This window comes from Ammospiza nelsoni, chromosome Z, assembly GCF_027579445.1.
Source record: "Ammospiza nelsoni isolate bAmmNel1 chromosome Z, bAmmNel1.pri, whole genome shotgun sequence".
NCBI lineage: Eukaryota > Metazoa > Chordata > Aves > Passeriformes > Passerellidae > Ammospiza > Ammospiza nelsoni.
In genome coordinates this window covers 70,248,365-70,270,700 of record NC_080669.1, presented here as the reverse complement: position 1 = coordinate 70,270,700, position 22,336 = coordinate 70,248,365, and the positions used below count along the sequence as shown (strand labels likewise).

The 22,336-nt window shown below is 39.7% G+C and overlaps 1 protein-coding gene across 2 annotated transcripts in view; it reads left to right on the top strand.

Moving 5' to 3' along the window:
- MCTP1 (multiple C2 and transmembrane domain containing 1) overlaps nucleotides 1-16,004 on the top strand; it is a 216,180-nt gene extending 200,176 nt beyond the window's left edge. For both annotated transcript variants that reach the window (XM_059492828.1, XM_059492829.1), the window contains 4 exons: nucleotides 6,740-6,849; nucleotides 9,513-9,622; nucleotides 13,002-13,099; nucleotides 14,110-16,004. In XM_059492828.1, the coding sequence (XP_059348811.1) occupies nucleotides 6,740-6,849; nucleotides 9,513-9,622; nucleotides 13,002-13,099; nucleotides 14,110-14,181 (390 nt within the window). In that variant the 3' untranslated portion in view covers nucleotides 14,182-16,004. The remainder of the gene's footprint in view (nucleotides 1-6,739; nucleotides 6,850-9,512; nucleotides 9,623-13,001; nucleotides 13,100-14,109) is intronic.
- Nucleotides 16,005-22,336: the final 6,332 nt, after the last annotated feature.

The window sequence follows — 22,336 nt, the reverse complement described above, 5'->3', positions numbered from 1 at the left end:
CACAGGGAGGGCAGAATTCCAAAATGAGACCCCAAGTGAGATTAAGACACAAAGGAGGTCAAATGTTGATAATCAAAATTATAATACACATTTACTCACTATCAAAGTAAGAGCAAGAAAGAAAACAGAAAAGTAGGAAAAAGCAAAGAACTACAGAAAGGTAGGTAATTACCACCAAGAATCTGTGGCATCCTGTGAAGATCCTCCTTCCTTTGTCTGTTGGTGAGGGGGGCTCTGACAAACTTGCTGTGCACTCACTTACATAGAGGCTAAGAGGTGCTTTATGGCAGCAGCTGGGCAGCTCCACTCCAGCTTGGGACCATGGACACGGTATTCACGGGGTATTCCCGTGATAGGTGATAGTTAGCTGGCCCTGCACTTCACTTACCTTTAACAGCAGGGCCAGCAGCATTCACTGCCACTGTCAAAGCTCATGGCCCCTTATCACACCAGGTCTTCAACTGCAGATCTTATCAAAGGCTGGGCAATGGTGAAAAAAGTCTGTTTAACAGTCCTTTACTGAGTCTTCAGTATTGTCTTCCACATGTTTATATAATTTCTGTTGTTCCTATTGTCTGCTATTTTAAATATGGACTCTTACTAGTCAATAACATTTTTTGGCTTCTATATTTAATAATCATGACCACAAATATAATTTCTCTCTGTAAAACTCTACTCTTAATTATTATGTGGTTTTCTCTGTATTTTATAATCCTCAGCCTGATTTCCAATTAGGCATGAGCCTAATTTTCAGACCTCATCACCATGCACACATAAAGACACGTGCTAGCACAAAGATTTTTAAGATGATATATTGAGCATTTGTAGACAGCTGATAGTATCTGAAAAATGTGGTCACTTAAGGTGTGGTGCCCAGTAATATGGGTGAAGTTCAGGACCCAAGTTTAAAAACTCATTTCTGGTTATCTACGTAACTGACAGATTTGATGTCTGAGGTGAAATGGTGCCAGTGCTTTAAGGAAATCTGTTCCTGCTGGTCCTTTTCAGAGTGGAAGGAGTACCAAGCAGGTTTTCTATTTTGCTGATGCTGAAAAGAGAAGATATGCAGGTACCTGTCTGCTGGACATGCTATTTGAAATAGGTGAAAACCTCAAGAGTTACAATCTGTTTTACTGAAAGGGTGGGGACTTCTGAATCATTAAGGTTCCATTCAGAAGGTTTAATATCTCCAAGAGTCTTCCCATACCTTTTCAATTCAAGAATTGGGAAGAATAATGTGGTTAAGCTGCTCTGTTAGTGATAGCCTGCAAGGGGGAAAGACAGTTAAAATAACCTGACTCCCTCAGCTCATTATAGGATGTAATGAGGAGGCCAGTCTCGAGTCACATCATGCCCCTCTCCAGATCCTGTAGACCATTCAGCTTTACCTCAAGACCTGCTTCCACAGTCAGCTTTAAGATAACAGTATCATCATGGTTGTCTGTCCTCCTTCTATTTACCTGAGAATTTGATTGTAGCAATGGGTAACAAAGACACACAGACCTTCTTGCTTGCTCTGAAGAAGATTATTTATTGCAGCAAACCAAGCCTCTCTATGCTCTAAACTTAACCAATCGCAGCGTGCATTGGCTGCCTGGCACTGCGGTGTCACTGTTCATGTGTCCCTTTACCCAAGCAGCTCTCTGATCTGCAGTGTCCATGCCTCTCCCCAGGCAATCACTGCCCCACACACACAGCAACCACATGCCAGCCATGCAACCTGTTCCCTGCTTATAGGAATTGTTTTTCACCTCTCCACAAGTTGAACCTTTCCCAGAGTGCTTTGTGTTGCTAACCAGAAGTGAATAGGATTTCTGTCTCCCACATTTGAAAAAATAAAAACTTAACTGGGTGTCCATCACCAGATCTGTGGCCTTTTGATATTCAGGAGACTTTAGGGAGATCAAAGGCCTCCAGAGCTGAAACAGTATTAGCTTACTGTCTTCTTCTTTGTGGGCTTCACAGACAGCAGTGGTTAGGTTTTGGAAGGTAATTACTGAGGTGGGGTTTTGAGCAGTGGCCACACCAAAACCTGCTGGTCTGTATCTGTATGTTTTTCTGGGCAGTACTAATGACTCCTGCCAGTACAGGACTAATGCATTAACTACCAACTACTTCTGGGTCTGTTTCATCAGTCCACAAAGGAAGTCTGCCCCAGTGTTAGAGCCCAGAGTCTCCTGCTGAGGGGTGATGTGGGTGCCTATTTATGGACTTTACTTTGGACACCAATTATTAGTTGAAATAATCTGAAGAGTTTTCTCACAGAAGCTTCTGTTTAAGCAATAGGGATTTTTTGGCTTGTTACTACAAGTCAAAGATGATTAGAGGGGTTCTTCACTGATAGTAGAAGGGCTATACTTTTGCCTTTGCAGCCACAGGTGTCAGAGCCTAGAAAGGTTGATGTTCAAGGTGTTTTTGGATGCCCATGTGTAGGGGAAGGGGTCAGGCCTTGCTCGGTGGGGCAGTGAACTGCCCCACACTCCCCACTCGTAAGAGACAGTATCCTGCCCTTCAGCATTTCCTTTTTTTCTCAAAACTCTCTTCTTATGATCTGTGCCTTTCTCTCCAAATTAGAAGTTACTAGTAGGACAGTTATCCACCATAAAACGTTCAGAGTTTTATTCTCTGTATTTAAAACTTTTTTTCTTTTTTTTTTTTTTTTTTTGCCGTTTCTGGCTTAAACCCATTACCTTTACCAGAGTATAATTTTGAGTCAGGCTTATTTATTTCTCTCACTTTCCCAGTCATTTGAAATGTTTGGTTTTCAAATGCACTTTCACTTGGAGAGGAGAGAGGTTTAGAATTACAGGTATAATCCTTTCCTAAATCAACCTATTTTGTCATGGGATTGGAAGAACAGTGTGTTGAATAAAAAGACTCACATAACATGGATTTTATTTAGGGATTTGTGTAAATTAGCTCAACATAGTTTAGAACTAGTAATTGACTTTGTTTTAGTTTGCTTTCACCAAAAGGAAAATACAGTTTTGGCTGAAAATCAGTATGTAAATGTTAAGTACTACTATTCAGCAAACAGCATATTAACCTTTAATTTCCAATTTACTGTGAAAGAGGAGTAGGACATCTTCGCAGACTTTACTTTGGGTTCATACCCTTTTTAAAATTCAGGTCATACTATCAGTATCAATTTGACTCTGCTTTCACAGTTTGTGAAAAGCTCTCATGGCTCACAACCATGCCCTAGCAAATCTCTTGCTTTTCAGATACCTTAAGCCTACTGCAAACAAATAAAACACACAAATGAAGTAGTAATAAAGCTTTGTATTAAGCTTTGTTAGCTTTGTATTATAAATTTTATCTACTATTTAAATGACAATTATGTCCAGAAAATTGACAGCTGTAGTCATGCAAATGATGAAATTGATTCCAGTCAATTCCAGTCACGGCCCATATTTAAGGCCCCAGACCTCTCTTGCTGAGTCCCTTAAAGAGGCTTATGGGTTGGGTTTTTCTTTTACCCAGAGTTAGATGAGAAAAGAGAAATACCAACAAAATATTCCTCAAGAGTCAAAACAACAAAAATTTTACTGACAACTTCAGAAAATCAGGGAACTTTGGCAAAAGTTTAAAGCAACATTGAATCAACACAAAGCATTTCACAAAGCATTAATTTAGCACGCTCCAAGTCCATCCAACTTTACAAACTCCAACCCATTTGATTTTAAGTTACTTAGATTTCAAGAAGTAATTGGATGAAAAAGAACAAAGAGAAAGAGGAGATATAGAAAAGAACAAATATAACTACCACTGGTGGTTCCAGTGGTCAAGTGCTTGCCTCATGCTCTAGTGTGAGTACCCTTTGGCTTTCCTGGGCCCTTCCCCCAGGTGGGACATTGGTGTCCACTCTGGGACCGGGTGAGGGGCTCCAGGGGCAGGTTTGGAACATTTCATCTGCTGTGGCCCCTGCAGAGTACAGGCTCTGGGCGGTGGGGTGGATGGAGCAACTCACCACCTCGCCAGGGCAAGGCTTGTCTTACCCCTTATCCCATTCATGCAACTGAAATGTTTCAAGCCACCAATCTCCTCCTGTCTCTCACACCATCTTTCTCTGGAAAGGAAATGCCAGCAGTGTTTGAAAAATTAATTATTAAGAACCTTGGTTTACTCTAGGTAGCTCATGTATTGTATTTGATAACATGGCATCTTGCTGGAAGAAAATAAGTGCAGTTTTTCCCTAGTCCAGCTTATTTTTTACACAAATATTTGGAGCAGGAAATAAAAAACAGTTAATAGTTGTGGGACGTGTGGGAATAGTTGGAATAGTTTAAGCAAAGATGAGCAGGAAATAAAAAACAGTTAATAGTTGTGGGATGTGTGGGAATAGTTGAAATAGTTTAAGCAAAGATGAACCATGATTTTTCTGACTGCCTCCTCTTTCCTGTGCTGTTTTGTCTAATCATGCCTCAGAGAATGTCAACAAATTTCCTTTAAGCGCAGAAGGTGCAGTGGGTTGGAAATAGCAATCCTTTCTCTCTCTCATTCTGTCTTCATGGTATTTGTGGGAAGTGATTTAAAACTGATATATTTTTGATTGTCTGGTTCTGGCTAGGACTGGATGAATTTTTGCAGTAGCCAGGAGGAGGAATGGCTAGAACCTAGAGGTTATTTTCTACCATCACTGATCATTGTTAGGGGCAGGAAAAAGGGATTCTCTTCCAGGAAGAGGGGTTCCTTCAGGTTGACTAAGTGTGGCATTGCCTTCGAGCCTGGCCATGGTGGTGTGGCTGGGGGTGGGTCAGGCTCTATAGTGAGCATTTCACATGTAAATCACACTCTCTCTTCTGTACACTTTTGTTTTTGATATTGTCACTGTTGTTGTTCATTTCCTTATCTCATTGCTGTTCCCAGTAAATTGTTTTTACCTCCACCACGATCTTTTGTGCCTCCAGTACTGGGTGGGGAGGGAGAGGGAGTGAGCGTGCAGCAGCAGAATTTGGAAAGTCTCAGTGGGAGCACTAAATTGGAGAGTGCCATTCCTAAATCATGACATGAATAAAGGTACAATTTTATTGTGTAAGACACTTATAAATTAAAATAGCCTCACGACCTTTGAATGTAACACCACTTGAGTTCTGGATATGACACAGGTTTTGTTAGAGTGACATAGATCTTTTTTCACACAAGTTAATTATAAACCAAAATGAATTTACATGGAGGGCAGAATCTCTTAAAACTGAAGAGGCAAGAGGCAATTTTCATATTTAGAAAGCAGAAAAATACCTGTATGGATTATTGTTCATTTCTGCTGTGCAAGGGAGCATTATACTTGTAAGTATGTGTTTTACATGAGGGAATAGAGCAGATGCCTATTTCCTGATGACAAATGAAGCACACTGATATATGATGCACATCTTCAGAAGCTGTATACCTGAGGAGAATAATGGCATCATTGCAAAGGCTTCAAGAATGCAGTAAAGATTAAGGAAATAACTTACATAAATGGCTCTGTGTTGCTGTGCAGCATTGGATCTAGTTGATATCACTGGTTCTGATCCATTATGGTCATTTTCAGAAAACAAAAATAATTCTTTGTGATATAATAATTATTACTCTTATGTGAAATATAAGGTCTTTCACTTTGCCTAAGGAACTGGTGGTTTTGCTCTGTCTGAAGTGCTTGGTTTATAAGTTACACTGAATCACTGAAAGTAGTTTTCTCATCTCTGTCTGTTTCTCTTGTGGTTGTTTTTTAGAAAACCTGTATTCTCTAACTAAATACTTTCAAACATCTTCACAGGTAATCTTGACAGCACCATTTTCAGTGAACCAGTGATGTTGAAACGATTAAATGATAATCTAATTTATTAAGATAGCAAAAATGTCAACAAAATGAGTGAACAGATATTCTGTCTGATAGTTACAGCATCAGGGGAAGAAAAGAAAAATTAAATGCAACATGTATTTCTTAGATGTTGAACTTTGGAGTCAATGACAGAGACTGTTGTATCATGTGGTTTGTGGTTACAAAAAGTTGAACTTCATTAATGAAATATTGTTCTCAGAGTACAAAATTTTCTTTCCATTTCTTATTTTCAGAAAACAATAATCATGTTCACACTTGCTAGGGTAATACAGCAGCAACCCATTGGAAATGTTGAACGAAACCTTTTGTCTTATCTGTGGTCTGGAAAAAAATGAAGAGAAACTATTTTTTTTCCATGGTGATACTTCATTTTAATCCCATTTAACACAGTATTGTTAGTGGATTTGATGCTGCAAACATGTTTAGATTTAGAGATAGATATTTGGGGGAAAAAGAACAGCTCTCTATAGGAGGTGAGTTTTTCTGGTTTCTTGCTCAATGCCTTCCACCAGAAATATTTATTTTCCTCTGCTTACATCAGCTCAAGAATCAGCATTTCAATAAAACTGCCTTTATTCCACCTTATGACTCTTGTCACTTGAAAGAGCACACAACGTACAAGGTTGGCACCTTCAGCATGTTTAAAACCTTGAGACCTGGCTTATTCAAATATGTGTTTAGAAACTAATGCAGTGACAGACAAAATTGTGTGGAGCTCACCATATATACTAAACCATTTGTGTTGCAATAAGCACTGTTTACAGGACAAGAAATGCTTTTCTTATTGCCAGGTTTTACCAGTTCTTTTACATGAATCTGTAACACAGGACCTTTTGAAAATCAACTGATAGCTACAAAATCCTTTTCCTACAGTCAGAAATTCTTTTACTCAACTACTCCTATTCTTTTATTTAGGACAGTGAAAAGAAAGGATTTATGAATAGACTTTATGCCATCCAGGAGGTGTGTGTCACTGTCCAGAATATCCTAGATGAAATTGCTTCCTTTGGTGAGAGGATCAAGAAGTAAGTGCTGACACAGGTGCTGGACTGCTCTCCAATACTCTTTAACATCTTTTTCATGCTGAGATGTGTTAGATTTTTACTTACTTATTCCAGGGGAGTCCATTGTTCAAACTCACCTATATTTACTTTGCTCTGCGGAGGCCGTCACTCAGTGGAAATTCTCCTACATTAATTCTGGAGTTTAGAACTATATTAATTGGGTCAAAAATAAAAAGTAAGGGTTTTAAGTAAAAGAGAAAGAGCATGTTGTTGTGAGGTTGTTATTTAAAAGCAATAATAAAAAATGCAATTTTGATAAAGGAAATAAGCAAAACTGAATAGGAGTTTCATATTTTAAGGGTGTAAATATGTTCCCTTGCTAGAAGTTTTATTTATTGGTCAGCAAAACATTTCCTTTAGAGTATTTGTAATTTGTAACACCTAATACATAACATATAAAAATTGCCAACAAATCTGGACATTAAAAAGAGAGGTTCTGAGAGTACTACAGGAAATGTATTGGTGTATTTCTGGCATGGTCAATGGACAGCAGCACAAGGTTTATTACTTGAGGTCAGACAGGTTCCAGAGAGACACCTTCCAGGCGTCAGCTGCAAAAAATGGAGAGGATTGACTTGGTGTTCTGCATCTCAAAAGCCAAGAGCATCTCACCACTACCCAATTTACTTTTGGAAGTGAATTTTAGGAAACCTATGCCTTGGGTGGAGGTCAGTCTGCAGGAATCCTGAGGATCATCTCTAAGGCTGTCCTGTTCAGTCTCGATGAAATGGACATTGCCATGTATTTGTTTAAAAACAAAGTTCCTAATAGGAAAGCCTGGGAAAGTGTTCCCATAGGGACAATTCCAGGCAGGCTGTATTCACAGCAGGGGAGGCAGATGCAAGCATATTGTATCACACAAGTTCTCCAGTTAGAAAAATGAACCAGTCTCTGAAAAATGTCCTTTATCAAGAGGCTATTCGTGGAAGTTGTCTTGATGATTAAGTAGTTCTAATTGTGCATTTTGAAGGTAGGGTTTGTTCTGTTATATACCAGATGAGAGCTACAGAATTTTGTAAACTGAGTGAGACTATAAATCTTTGTAATTTGTTCCTAAAACTATAATGGGAAACCTGTACTGAATGCTGTGTTAACACAGCCCATAAGGAGCTTTGCTAAGTGAGGAGCCAGTGCTCCCACACATCATGGTGTGTCTGTGATCACTGCACAAAGCCGAGTCACAGGAACATGAGCAGACCCTCAACCTTCTGTTCATCCCAAATGCCTACAGAAATGGGGAAAAGAGCAGGTGTCCCCCGAGGATAAAGGGAGGCATCCTGCACTAAGTGACACTGACATAATGCTGGTGGAGACATATCAAAATTGCCAAGGAAAAAAGAAGACAAATAAACACAGGAAGCCAGAGCTCATAATGAAAAATATGGCTTGCAATTCAGGTAATTGCAATTATATATTGAGAGAAGCCAAAATTATGTAATCACATTGATTGAGAATGTAGCTAGTAGTAATACTTTAAAGTGTATCATTAAACTATTTAGATTTAAAGCCACATTATCCTTCTGGATATATGTCATGCAACACTTTTGAGATGGCAATGCCTTCACAGACACAAATACGCCAAGCCAGGCTCCCCTTAACCAACGTTCCTATGGGATGTATGTATAAAATTATCATCTGGTCTTTCTCTCTTCAGTGAACACAGGAGTTGGAGACCCACAGCACCCTTTCCAATATCCATTAACTCACCCTCACACCTCAATTTTGCAAACTGTGGCAGAGTTTTATCAGAATAGAGTCTGGGACCCTTCATGAGGGTTTTTTTCTGTGACTTTTTTTGGAAAGGTAATATCCTGGAACTCTGATGGGATCCCAGAAATTCTCTTCCTTTATTCATAGAAAAATAACCTTTACTTATTTCAAGGTTGTTTGAATATTTTTTTTTCTTTTGACATCCAGGGGGTTTTTGTTCCCTCAGCCACTGCTGTTGCATTATCCCTGTCTTCATGACCAAATTTTCTACCTCCTCTTTTTTTCCCCCCTAGCCCTCTCCTTATGCACATGGATGAGTCTCCACCTTTGCATAGCCATGCACTTGCCTTTTCTTTTTCCCCCAGAGCTGGAAGGCACCTGGCTGAGGAGTGCCCCTGTACCTCAGACAGAGGGGAATGTCCCTGTTCAGCCTTTACTCCTTGTGCTATCCTTAAAGTGGAAGAGGGAGCAGATAAAACAAGAAAGCCTTAGCAGTAGTTATGACAACTGTTGTATCCTATTCTACCATGGTGTTGAGAAGGGAATGGAGATTACATGTGCGAGTACATTTGGAGAGTAAGGAGCTCTGTGGGTTTTTCCTGGGGCTGAAACTGGGGTTAGGCACTGAGATTTCCAAAAAGCAGAGCAGTGATTCCCCTGGCAGATGTGCACTGCTGGGCCGGGAGAGGTGAAACTCAGCAGGCAAGTGGGCAAAGGTGGGACCTCCTTTCATTTCTGCTGACACTGGATCCAAGCCCAGGCTTTCCCTGATGAATGGCAAATGCATCCATGCTTTCATTAGTAGACTCAGTTTGTTCTTCCTGATGGAAACTGACACTTCTCCCACTGTCCTTTCCTCTTTTATTGGCTTTGTTGGCCTACCTCAGTTCTGACTTTTGTTAATTTTTCTTTAGTACATTCAACTGGACTGTCCCATTCCTGAGCTGGCTGGCAATTGTTGCCCTCTCTGTGTTCACCATCATCCTGTATTTCATTCCACTGAGATACATTGTCCTTGTCTGGGGTAAGTAAAGCCCTTTTAAACTGTCTGTATTGCTTTAAAAACCTGGTTTTTAATGGATGACTTACACTGACACTACTTTTTGGTATTTATGGTCATGAAGCTACCCTATAATGGAATTAGGCATGTTAGTTAACAGCAACAGTGTAAATATTTAGGCCCACCTGCAAAATGCATTTTTCTTGGCTGACATTTTAGACTTAATCATACTATAAACATTTAGCCATGAGGATTCTTTGTATATCAAAGTGTAGCTTTGTCTAGATATTACTCTGATTTATTTTCACCACTTACACACAATCAGAGGCATTTCAATCTATATAGTGCTTTAGGACAATACGCCTTTTTTACTGCAGTGCTTTATCTTGTGTAAGTGTATGCAAACATAGCAGCAAGAAACCTGTTTAAGGGGTCACCTTTAGTTAGACAGAAAGGAATACATGGTATTTGGCTGGTTGATAATGAACAGAAACTCTGGGCATGTAGGGGGATGGAATTATGATTGATCCAAGCTTTCACTACTTGTGCTTATATCTATTCTTTATACTGATTTTAAAAAGCTACTGTTACCACATCTGTTGTAAATAATGCTCCAGATTTTCATTTGTATATCTTTTCATACTTCTTACACCACCAGCTGCTGTAGCCAGTAACACAGACTTATGAAGAGCACGGCGGTCAGATTTTCTTTCTGAAGAATACCAGTCACTCTTTTGTGAAAAAGTTTGGAATTCAGGAGACAGCATAAAATCATTGAACTGACTCCAAAGAATTTTTTTTTTTTTTTTGTTTATCAGTCAGTATTAGTAATTTTCTTAGAATGTTTTCCCAAATTATCATAGCTGAAACAATAAAGAAGATATGAACAAAAGTATTTCTACAGAATGAACAAAAGCAAGCATATGGGCTTCCTTTCTTTTCCTTCTTTGGCTTTTACTTCTTCCCCCATACCATGCATCACTTAAGTGTAACCTAGACTCTTAGTTTGTTCCCAAAATTTCATTTCTTCTAGCATGCACACAGGAAGTTCAAAGTATTTGTCTGTCATTTTTCAGACAGGTCTGACATCTTGCTTTTTTACATCAGGTTTGGTACAATAATCTGAGATTATAATACCCCTCCAAGATCCACATAACTGTAGAGCCAGAATTGTTCTTTGAAAAGCTCATGACTCATACCCCTGGAAGTGTCACACTCCCACAGAAATATCTCTGTTTCAGATAAGGCAGAGTTTCAACTCCCAAGGCTCCCAAACCATGGATGAATAGTGTAAGCACAAATTATTATAAATGCACCTTGCACTCTCTGCATCTCTTCTCTCCCTGCCTTCAAGTTACGTAGGCTACAAATATATAACTTCAAGCCCCTTGGTTCACTAGAGGTGTTGACTTCACATTTTTCTCCTGCATTTCAGTTCAGGTGACTTCTTACTCAGAAAGTGTATGTTGATCCCTTCTTTAGGAATCTTTTTCTCTTGCATCATGGCAGGAGACCAGACAGGTACTGCACAGGTGCAGGTCCCACAATCCAGACCTCCTCAGGGTGAAATGAATTCTCACAGAGCCCTGTTATGCTGAGAACAGCTTTGAGCATCTGTTCCTTCAAAAATTGCAGTATTCCAAACACCTACCTGTTTTCTCCATCACTGCATGTTTCTAGCCTCTCCTGTGTATATTTCTTCAACCTATTCATCCATCCTGCCTGTGGGAAGCCATTTGATTTCTCTTTTCTCACTTACTTCCATAGGAATGTTTGAGCTGGTCTGTAGCAGCATCTGTCAATTTTGTTCTTTGGAAGGCAGAGTTTTTAAATTAAAATTTCTTCATATTACATACATCTTTTGTATAGCTGTCTTTCTTCTGTGCATCCATAGGATCTGCTCCTTTCAGCCTGCCCTAGCAAGAAATTCTCCATCCTTTCCTGGCTGTGTCTCTCCCAGTGTAGACTACCAGTCCTTGAAGATGTGGTGTGTTAGCAGAAACCACCTCTCCATCCTAATCCCATTTGATGAAGTGCTGAGTCCTGGTAACAGCTACAGCTGTTAAGGTGGAAAAAAAACTGGAATTATTTTAATCTGAAAATTTTCAAACTGTTGGAAAAGACCAGTCTCCTTGTTCTGTTCTACTTCTCCTGTAGTGTCTCCTCTCATCTGTGCAGCGCTTTTCCTTTCTTGAGGTTTCACATGTTGACTGGTATTTTTCTTTATCAGGTGTGATAAAGTGGGATCAAACCACCAGCACTCACCCATGAGTGGTCCAGTGGCCAGGTGCAATGAACAGTGGTGTTCAACCTTAAATTTGCAGTCACTTCCTGATGCAAAACCTCTTCTTAAACAAAGGTGTCTGAAGGTCAGCTGTTCCTTCTGAACACTCACTATCAAACACCATGTAAAGGGAGGGCAGCATCTCCTATCTGCACTGCAGAACTGAGGATTCTAGCAGTGGGATGCTGTGGGTGTTGTCAACACTGAATCTTGCATGTCCTATCCAAAGGCTTTATATCCTTGCTAAAACTTTCTGAAAAGTCTGGGCACCAAAGACTTTGTGGAACATAAACTATGTAATCTTATATCTGATAGAGCCTGGATAAATTACATAGAAAGGCATATTTTTAATAACGTCCTGGCTTTCTCCTGCTCACATGAGAGTCAATGCAGTTTGCACTGTTCCTGTCCATGTTTTAGACATGTGTTCCCAGAGCCCACAGACCAGGTACTCAAAGTCTATGAATCTGACTCAGTATGTAATTAAGAAAACATATCTAATTTAAAAGCCTGCTTCCTGATTATTTTGAGGATGATTTTTCTTGGTGCTTCTGAATACTAATTCTCAATAGGCATTATAAGACCATGATGTCTAAAGGAGACATATCCTCTCTCCTCTGCACTGCCATCAGCTTGTCTCTATCTGTCATTCTCACACAGAGGTTTGTGCAAACTCCTCTAAAGCTTTCATATGATGCAGACTTCATGCTTCCCATATGTTTCATTGTCCTTAGCATGAAAAATACTTTCTTTGAATATTCTGAATCTTATATGAATCTTGTGTCCTCCAATTCTGCTCATCCTCTCTGTTTCAGAAATTAAGTACTTTTTATGCCTCTGCTTTTCCCAACTTCCTCATAATAATCACAGTTTCTGTGACTTTCCAAAAAAATATATTGAAGGAATTTGAAAATGTCCCTAGAACTTTCACATTTTGAAACAGGGAACCACTGAAGCAGAGTGCCTTTGGAGCCCAAGTTTACAATTCATACATTCATTCAGTGCTACTGTCAGGATTCAGAATGAATCCTAAAATCTATTTTAAAACTTTGACAAAAGTATGTATCTTTTGATGTCATATATCTTATGATAGTAACATTTGAACTTTCACTTTTGCAGGCATCAATAAATTTACAAAGAAGATTCGAAATCCATATGCAATTGATAACAACGAGCTACTTGACTTTCTGTCCAGAGTCCCTTCTGATGTGCAAGTGGTGTGTATAATAATTTTATTTTATTTTATCATTTTTAAAGCAGTTATTTTGATTTACTATTATGTTCTTTGGCAGAAAGAAACTGCAAACTCAAGCTGAGGATAGTCCATTAACCAGAAGGAGGCTGCTAGATCTTTATCCAATGAGAAAAAAGTTCCAGCATTGGTTGTGCCTCTTAGGATCCTTGGAAAAAATCAGTAGAAGGACAAGTATTTGTGAGATGGTAGCTAGAGCTTGTATTAAGCAGCATCCAGCATGATGTGAATCTGATTGGGATAAGGCACTGTATAGGTAACACTGCAGCTGTGGCTCTCAGAAGGCAGAGAAGGAACAGGAAGGTCAAATAATGGAAGAGGCAGACAGACAGCATTGCTCAGCACTCTGAGAACACTTTGGCCTTCCAAGGGGTAAAAGCTTTTGCTGTGAATACAGTTCCACTGGGCTCATAAATTCCTTTCAAAAAAAATCCCAAAAAAAGCTGGTTGTGAGTTACAAGCTTTTATGATGCAGTACACAATCCCCAGAGAGCATGCAAGATTTAAGATAGCATCAAGCACATAAATCACATCCGGTGTCACGAAGATTATAGACTTCCCATATTTCTAGTTTCAGTTCAGAGCTGGTATTAGGTAGGAGATACAGGTGCAAACACTCTCTCTGAATCTGATACCCTCTGTGGTAGGCATTTAGAAATAACCAAGCTTTTGAGAAACATTATGAAGAATGGTATCCAATATGGTCAAGATGATAATGTTTATTGTCTGCTAGAGCTCATGGAGGAAACAAAAAAACCCTAGTCTTTTCTAAGTTTACATCAGCATGCAGTGTTATTTCCTGGTAGGATATTCCTAGTGTTGGTTTTTCTTCTTATTCTAGATCTGTCATTCTGGTGTTGGTGAATCACATCTGCAAATCCTGTGTTGTTTTTAGGGGAAAATCTTCCTTTTTTTAACCTTTTATCCCCTGAGTGCCACCTGACAACTTTCTTTCTGAACTTTGTTTATAAACAGATGCAATACCATGAACTGAAACAAGATCCTACTCACAGCCCAAGCAAGAGAAAGAAAAACAATCTTGCCTAGCCGACTTCATGTGTTGAGGAGACCAGCATCTGCCAGGGGAAGATAAAAGAGCAAGCCTAAGAAGCGTTTCCTTTCTCTAAGATTTTTATTTATCTTGCCTTTTTATCTATTGGGGAGATTTTGTAACAGTATTAAAAGGTGGAAAATGATTTCTCATGGAAAATCTATTTCTCATTGTAAAGACATTTGTTTCAAGTAGGGTTTTTGTCATTTTAAAGCCTCGTTAGAAATAATATAACACATTAAATGAGTCAATCTAAAATGGAGAATATATATTGCTACTTGGTGGTCAAAGATACATGAGATAGTAAAATCATGCTAACTAAATATACAAAACACTAAATCTGACTCAGAAATTTCTCATATTTTATTTGTGAGCCTTCATATTTTTATCCAGTTAGTCATCATCACAATTTTCTATGTTTTATATATTGCAAGAGAAATGCAATGTAGTGGAGCCTACTGCACTTATGTTTTAGTAGATTTTTTTAAATTTCAGACCCTGATGTTAACTTCTGGTGCAACATTTTTCTATGTGGTAGGGCTGCTTATAAGACAGTGAGAAACACCAAGTGCAAATCTCTTTGTGGAGCTCCCAAAAGCAGTTCCTGCTGTCTTTATCATTCCATTGTAAGACCTAAAAATCTCTGTTTCAAAATACTGCCAGGTTTGTAACTGATTGCCTGTCATATTTTTCTACATGTACCAGTAGTCTTCATTTGTACTACATAGCTTAGCTCTAATGGGTAAAATTAACTCCATACTGCTTTGGGTGTCATGCTGTGAACATGTTTTTGTGCACACAACTATTTTAATATGGATATCTTGCAGAAAAGGTTTTTCATTCAAATCACAAGATCATATTAATATGCTTTATGGTATAACATTGCCTGTTACCAATGTGAAATACCGTGTAGAGGAAAAAAAATGAAGTTATGGTAAAACTGATACACCAGGGTTTTTTCCTTAGTTAATAATGTCGGTTCTTCTGATACAATCTTTCCCTACTGCATGGAAACTGCATTATCTTATAAATGACATGGAACATAGATGAGAAACATTTACATTTCAAATGTCTTAGTGGCCACTGCATAACGAGTACTTGGGGATATATTCTGGTAGCTGCATGCAGACTTCCACACTCAGCTCCCCACATAGTGAGCAGAGACTCATTCCTGAGGGACTACCTGTGCACAGCTCCTCATTATTAGTTCCCAGTGACATTAAAGGGGATTTTTTGCCCAGGGGAGGATGACAGGACTGCATCCTCAAGGGGGGCTGTGGTCCTCTGTGGATTACCTCTCACTGGTTGCAATTGCAGATAAAGTTATATTGCACTACTCTAAAAATACTTTTTGAAAAGTCTATTTAGAAATACTTTGCAAGCACATGTGAATATGTATTTGTCCAAAGAAATACGTGTTAGTTGCATTGCTTATGAAGGATCATCCTGGATTTCTTTGTTTTGCAGATAAGATGATAGCCAAGTTCTTATGTGACAGTTACTTTGATCCTTCTGTTTGTATATTTAAAAGAATGCCAATCAAATGAATGGTCTGTTGAAAGCCATGGACTTAAACAAGCTCTTGTTACATCATGACTTTGTAAGAGTTTAACTTTGCAGCTTGTGTAACCTTTTGGCTGTATCCTACCTGAAGAGCAACATACTATTGGTGAAATTAAAGGCACTGGTCAGCCTATTTTGTTTTAAAAAAACAAATTTGTGATCAATCAACAAGATGTGAATGTTTGTTGCCTGTTGTCAGTTTTGCACATTTCTTTAATACACTGCAAGCCTTGTACCTTCTTAACGTTGCCCACCAGCCTGCGTGTGATTTCTTGTTGTCTTTCTTTTTGTACACAATTTCAAATGTCTGCTTTGGTGGTAATATCTGAGCTGGTTATGCATGTTTCCAGAATTAAACACACTTCTAAGCATCACTCTATTAGATATTCTTAAGCCTCTGTCTTTGAAATCCTATGTTGTCGTTTTTCCATGAGTGCTGTGAGGGGCAAGTGAATTTCCTTGGGCAGGATTCCAGTACTTTAAGTTCCCTAACATGCAGGGATGGGGTCGGGGGGAAGGGAGACAACAAACATCTGTTTGTTGAAAAATGGTGAACTCCTTTTAAATGCCTCAGCCACTCAAAATTGATCTCACTGAAAATATAACACACAGAGACAAGACTAAGAACGCTTATTGATTAAATATTATTCTCCTGCCACAACAAGACAATTTAAAATCACAATTAAAATAGTTTGTGAGTGAACCCCTTTTCACTATTTCCAGTTTGTCTATGCTGCTTTGTGTAGGTGGCCTCTGTAAAGAGCCAATCCTGTCTTATGCCATGAATATTCCAACATATCTTCCTTTTCCAGACTGATTCTGAAGTCCATTTTTAACCTGTTGGATTTGGCAGGCTTTATTCTGAAAGCAACTTGTCTGTTCATAAACAACCAAAAAAGAATAAGGCATCTCACAATCATGAAATTGTCTCTGTTCTCAGTGAATAAAATTTAACTTCATGTGAGTTCATAGAAAATTATTAGTTTAGTTGGATGTCAGAGCACTCAGAATTCACTAAGGCTGATTAATCTGAGAGGCTGTTGTTACATTCCTGCTGATAACTCCCAGTACAGAACTTGCTTACCCTGTTTTTACCGTTGTTCCTCTTTGCAGGAACACCTATGTATTTTTCATAATAGCAATGAGCTTTAACTGGAAGAGCTGCTGTATTTGTATTTTAAATCCAAGTGCAATAACCCTCGAGTTTGTTTTTTTTTTTTTCTATTGCAATTGAACCAACAGTGGAATAATAAGAAAATAATTAAGCAGTCTGCATACAGTCTATCAGCTAATTTGGTCCCCTAGAGCATAGGCTTCACCAACAAGAGGAAGAGCTGCCAGCAAATGCACTGCATGATGCTAAGGTAATTTATTTTGATTATTTTAATATGAAGATAATTCAGGAGCATGAAGCAAAGGAGGTAAAGGAAAACTTATTTATTTCATCATTGTTAGATTACACATGTTACAAAACATAATGAAAAGCTTTGCAGCTCTTTGCTCAGCAGGCAGGGTTCCCAACCAGTGGTTTAACTGACTTGTGGTTCACACAGAGCTTGAGTGCTTTGTGGCAGAAACTCTTCAGGTGACACTGACTCACTTGCATCTGCACCTCAACTCCCAGAGTCTGCTCCAAGCCTCTACCACCTCCTCACTGAATGGCAACAGCAAAAGGTATTGGCTTGTTGTTGAGCTGGGTACTCAACAAAAATATCTCTTTTCCAGTGGTGTTTTTGCCACATTAAAGCACTGACCTTGCTGATTTGCAGTTTGGTGCACTGACCATTTCTCTGACTTGCAAAACTGTAGGCCTCAGAAGCAGACTGCAGAGCATGTATATCCTTGAGTTACACTCATAAAAGGAGGTTTTTTGCTGCCTTTTCAAAAAATATGCTAAACAAAAAAGAAAAATATTTTTCTTCCCCATAGGATTTCTAGCCTTGGGACATTTAACAAGCTCAACAAGCAAATGTACTTGTATCAGGAGGAGTCTGTTGTTTACAGTCATGAGATAATGACTTGATCAAAAGAAATGAGCCTGGAGAGTAAAGCAAGACCTTTCCTATGCTGTGTTTGTATTATTCAGGCTGAGTGTTCCTGAACGTATCTGTTGGGAAAAGGGAAAAAGAAATTGGGAAGGATTGCTTAAATAAAGTATTTCCTGAAAAATTGGGTAACTACCAAGTATATCTTAAATTCTTGCAAGTTTGTTGGTTTTTTTTAAGGACTGGGATTTGAGTAAAAGACCAGTCTTTCTGCACTATGTTTCTAGAAGTATCTTTCTTTCTTAGAAGAAAGTTCACTCACTGCAATTTGCTGAGGCAGAGCACAGTTTTGAGAAGACAGGGTTGGAAAAGAATTGGGGAAGAACTATAAAGGATTATAATGCTGGAAGTAGCCTGTTCCTGTTTTCTCTTCACAATGCAGATACATACTTTCCCCTGACATGCTCATGACAGCTCAAAACCACAGTTACATTCACACAGTTCCAAGAACCACCCCATTCCCCACCTCTTCCCAACTTCAGACACTGCTGATGGCATCCCATGTAGGTGGCCCTACACCTCTCAATGTCAAGGGTCTCTCTCTCCTTTTGTCCACTTCAGCCTCACTCTCTACATGACCAAACTCTTCATTTCCTGGTCACCACTGATACTAACAATTAAACCTTAACTAGAAACTGTTTGCCATGTCATCCTTTCCTGCTTCTTCTCCCTATTTGTTCTTTTGATAGGCTGCTTTTCCTCACCCACATTCTTTAACTAATTCACCTTTTTATAGGTACAACTCCTTGACAATAAGGCTACAACGCTTCAGCTGCTGGTTTCGTGCCAGCACTTCTGGTTTCCCTCACGTACCTCCTACCTGAAGCTCCATGTTTGGTTTCTCACTGCTACATTAAGCAGTCATACATACCTGTATTTCATCAGCTCTGCTTCTCTTGGACCTGTAGTGACTCCCATCTAGACCAACCTCCTCAGGCATTCAGACTTTGTTGACTCCTCACCCCCTGGTGGTGACATATTTTGAAGCTGTTCTCTATGATAGTGCAGAAAAGAATAGTCGAGGAAATTTAAGTTTAAAGGAAGTTTCTGGAAGTTGTATAACTGTTCCTGCAATATGCATGCATCTTGCTGTTGGTTACTGGCCTCTAAAATGTCTGAGCTTGCAGTTTTGCTCTGATCCAGTTAAACGATTTGGACCTCTGCATGATTTGTATCCAGACATAGAAGGCATTTGATCTGGGGGAAAAACAATTCATATAAAAGCATGCCAAAGCAGAAAACCTGTAGTTTATAAAGTTTGTGTCTAAAATTAGCAATTGCAGCAAGCATGGGTTGCTTGGGGTTGAAGAGGATTGTTTTTATGTATTCTCCATCACAGAAAATAGGCTTTCACTATGCAGTTTACTGTTCTTTGTAAAATCCTCTGATTCATAATTAAATACAGAACTATGATTTTTGCAGTTTGGGTTCCTTCTCTACAGGGTAATGTGTAGGCTGCACTTTGAGTAGACATTTTCATAACAAAGAGTGGCATTTGAAAAGAAACTTAATTTTTGAATGTTAAACCCTCCTTCAAGTATGAATACACAGTTGAGGACACGTGTCATACATCACTGCAGCTAACTGAGAAGTCCTGAGCTTTTAGAAACCACAGTTCCCACTCTGAAACTTCAGTTCTGTTGCACAGAGTGGGCTGACACTGGACAGTAGCCATTCCACTTACTTCACACATTCATAAAACAAGGAAAGGCCACATCTCTCAATAATAAGGTATGTGTAAACTCTGATTACAAATAATATGTTTTAAAACTAATTCCTTAGTCCAGAAGTTCAGTGAGTTAATGCAGCTGGCAGCTTTTCTCCTAATTTCAGCCTTATTCAACCGGTTACCAAAGGCAGACATTTGGCCATGAAAGAATTGCAGACATATAATATGTGTAGACTCTCTATAATAGACTCTGATATTATATGAGGAAATAAATTTTCAATCTTAACTCCTAAGCAGGCTTCTTAAGCCAGAGGACACAGATCAGGTGGACAAGTCTTTTTCGAAGGCCTGTGACAATAAAATGGAGGAAGTTGGATGGGTGAGCTATTTGATGGTTAAGGAATTGGCTGGATGGCTGCACCCAAAATGCTGCAGCCAACAAACAGCTCAATGTCAAAACAGAGAACAGTAGTAAGTGGTGTGGATAAGGGTGGTGTCCTAGGACCAATACTATTCAGTATCATCATCAATGACATAGTGGGATCAAGCATACTCTTAACATATTTGCAGGTGACACCAAGCTGAATGGTGCAGTTGATTTGCTGGAGGGTGGGGATGTGTATCAGGTTTTCAAAAATCGAGTGTCTTTTGACTGATGGAAGAAGGATACAGCTTTAAAAACTGGCATGGTTTATGTTCAGAGTAGAACTGAAAGCATCCTACCACCCAAAGCCACTGCTAAAACATGATGAGGGGTCAGGAGGATGAGCAGGTGACATCAAAGCTTCCCACTCATCAAAGGAAACAGATGGGAAAGCCACTCTTACGTTGTAGCTTGTCTAAAATGAAGACAGAGGTCACTTTCAGCAAGGCTGCTGGAGGGCAGGTACAGACAGGAAGAGCTGTGATTGTGACAGTCACAGCTCAGATGATGTGAAGCTTCCCCTGCTGCAGCTCCTCATTTTAAGTGTAGAGGCATGGCACTTGCCCTAGACAGGAAACTGCAGTTTTACTTTCTGTTCAGTGTGGGTGGACTCAAACCCATGATGCTCTGGTAGACATGAGGCTGCTGAGATGAAGGAAGAGGGACAGTGGATCTAGTCAATTAGAGAATCAATGCTCTTTGCAGCTGGAGCTCAGTAGAGAAGAAGATCCAGAACTGACTCTTCAAGAGACACACAGGCAGAGAGGGGCTGCAGCCTTGAAGGCTCTCAATGGATAACAGAAAAATTTGGAAATATAACCAGCAAAAAATTACGCAATTTTCATGAAGATATTGCAGAAAAAAAGAGTGTACATATGCTACCCAACAGGAGAATAAAAAAAAAGTCTTCTCCTTTGAAGATACTCTGGCCTATAGAGATTTCTGGGGAAGGATACACTTTTGAAATATAAGTTCTCATTCTGCTTTGTAGGGACCTCTCTCCCCCAGTGTCTAGATAGATAGAAGCCTAGAGGGGACCTGAAACTTTTCCTTTGGAATAGACACTTGCTAAAAACTCATTTGTTTTTTATTTACAGGCCTTTACTTCAAAATCCTGCACAAAATTTGTGCTTAAATTTATAAAGAGCAAATATTTGAAACAACAGCCTGATTGTCTCTTTGTAGTCTGTTATGCAAAGCAAGTTTTTTTGCTCTTTCCACTTGGGCAGCCCAAAATGTAGCCCTCTAGCAGAAGCACAGAGTATTGTTCATTGATGGCTTGCCGTCGCTGTAGGCAAACAAGATAGTACAAAAGCAACCCTTCATGTCTTAAACCTGGTACTTCTGTGGTACAGCATGCAGTTGAAAGTTGTTTTTTTTTTTTTAATTTGTGGAGAAAGCAAACCAAACTGAACCAAAAAACCCACTGTTTCTGTGTAGAACAGGATTAATTTTTGCAGTAGCTGGGAGTGGGAATGGCTAGCACAGAGAGGCCATTCTGTATCACTTCCTGCCATTGCATCTTCTGAAAAACGACTCTCTTCTGAGGAGAAGGGGTTTCTTTCAGTCAAGAAATTGTGGCAGAGAGAGCTGTCTGGTATTGTCTCTTGTGGAAGGGTCTCCATTCACCCCTGAACAACTACAGGACCCTGTTGAAGTAGCAGAATATTTGAAAGAAAAATGGTGTGGCAATTCCAGAGAGGAGGGAAGTTCTACAGTATGCCTGGACCCTGGCTACTGTTTATTGGACACTATGTGATACTAAACTGCACCCTCAGGGGGAAGAGAAGGAAAGCAGCAAAACAGGCAGTGGGGCCACGCAGACTGCAGATGAGCCGCAGGAACAACCCAGTGCCAGCAGAAGTTGCCCCTATAAAGAAGAAGAAATACGAAGTCAAATCAATTTCTTTAGTATGGTATGAAGAGGCAGCAGGACCCTCACAACAGGAGGAAGAGGCAGGGCCAGAGTGATCTGTATCCCTGGGTGAGCTGTGAGATCTGCAAAGAGAATTCACCACCAGCTGGGTCAGCCCCAGCTGCTCTAATGCTGCCATATCATGGCCCATGGTATGAAACTAGGTGGTAATGAGGCTGAGGAGCTGGGATCCCTGTCCCAGGATCTGGCACTGACGAGGGCATTGGGAAGAGGACAGAAGCTCTCAGCCTTTGGAGGTGACTCCTGTCAAGCGTGAGAGAAAGGTTCTCTCTCAGGGATGATCTAGTACTGCACCCAGGCAGGTGGGGCACCATGGAGAAAGGTATCCAGTACCTGGGAGAATGAGTGTTCTGGAGGTAGTCTCTAGGGATTCAATTAAGGTGCAGTCCTCTGTAGACCTGGATGAGGTCCAGAGTGCACAATCCACGTAGCAGAAGTTCGTACGGAGCACATGATCATCATACACCAACTCTCTGGCATCCATGTCCATGACAGGAGGAGGAACAAAGTGCTT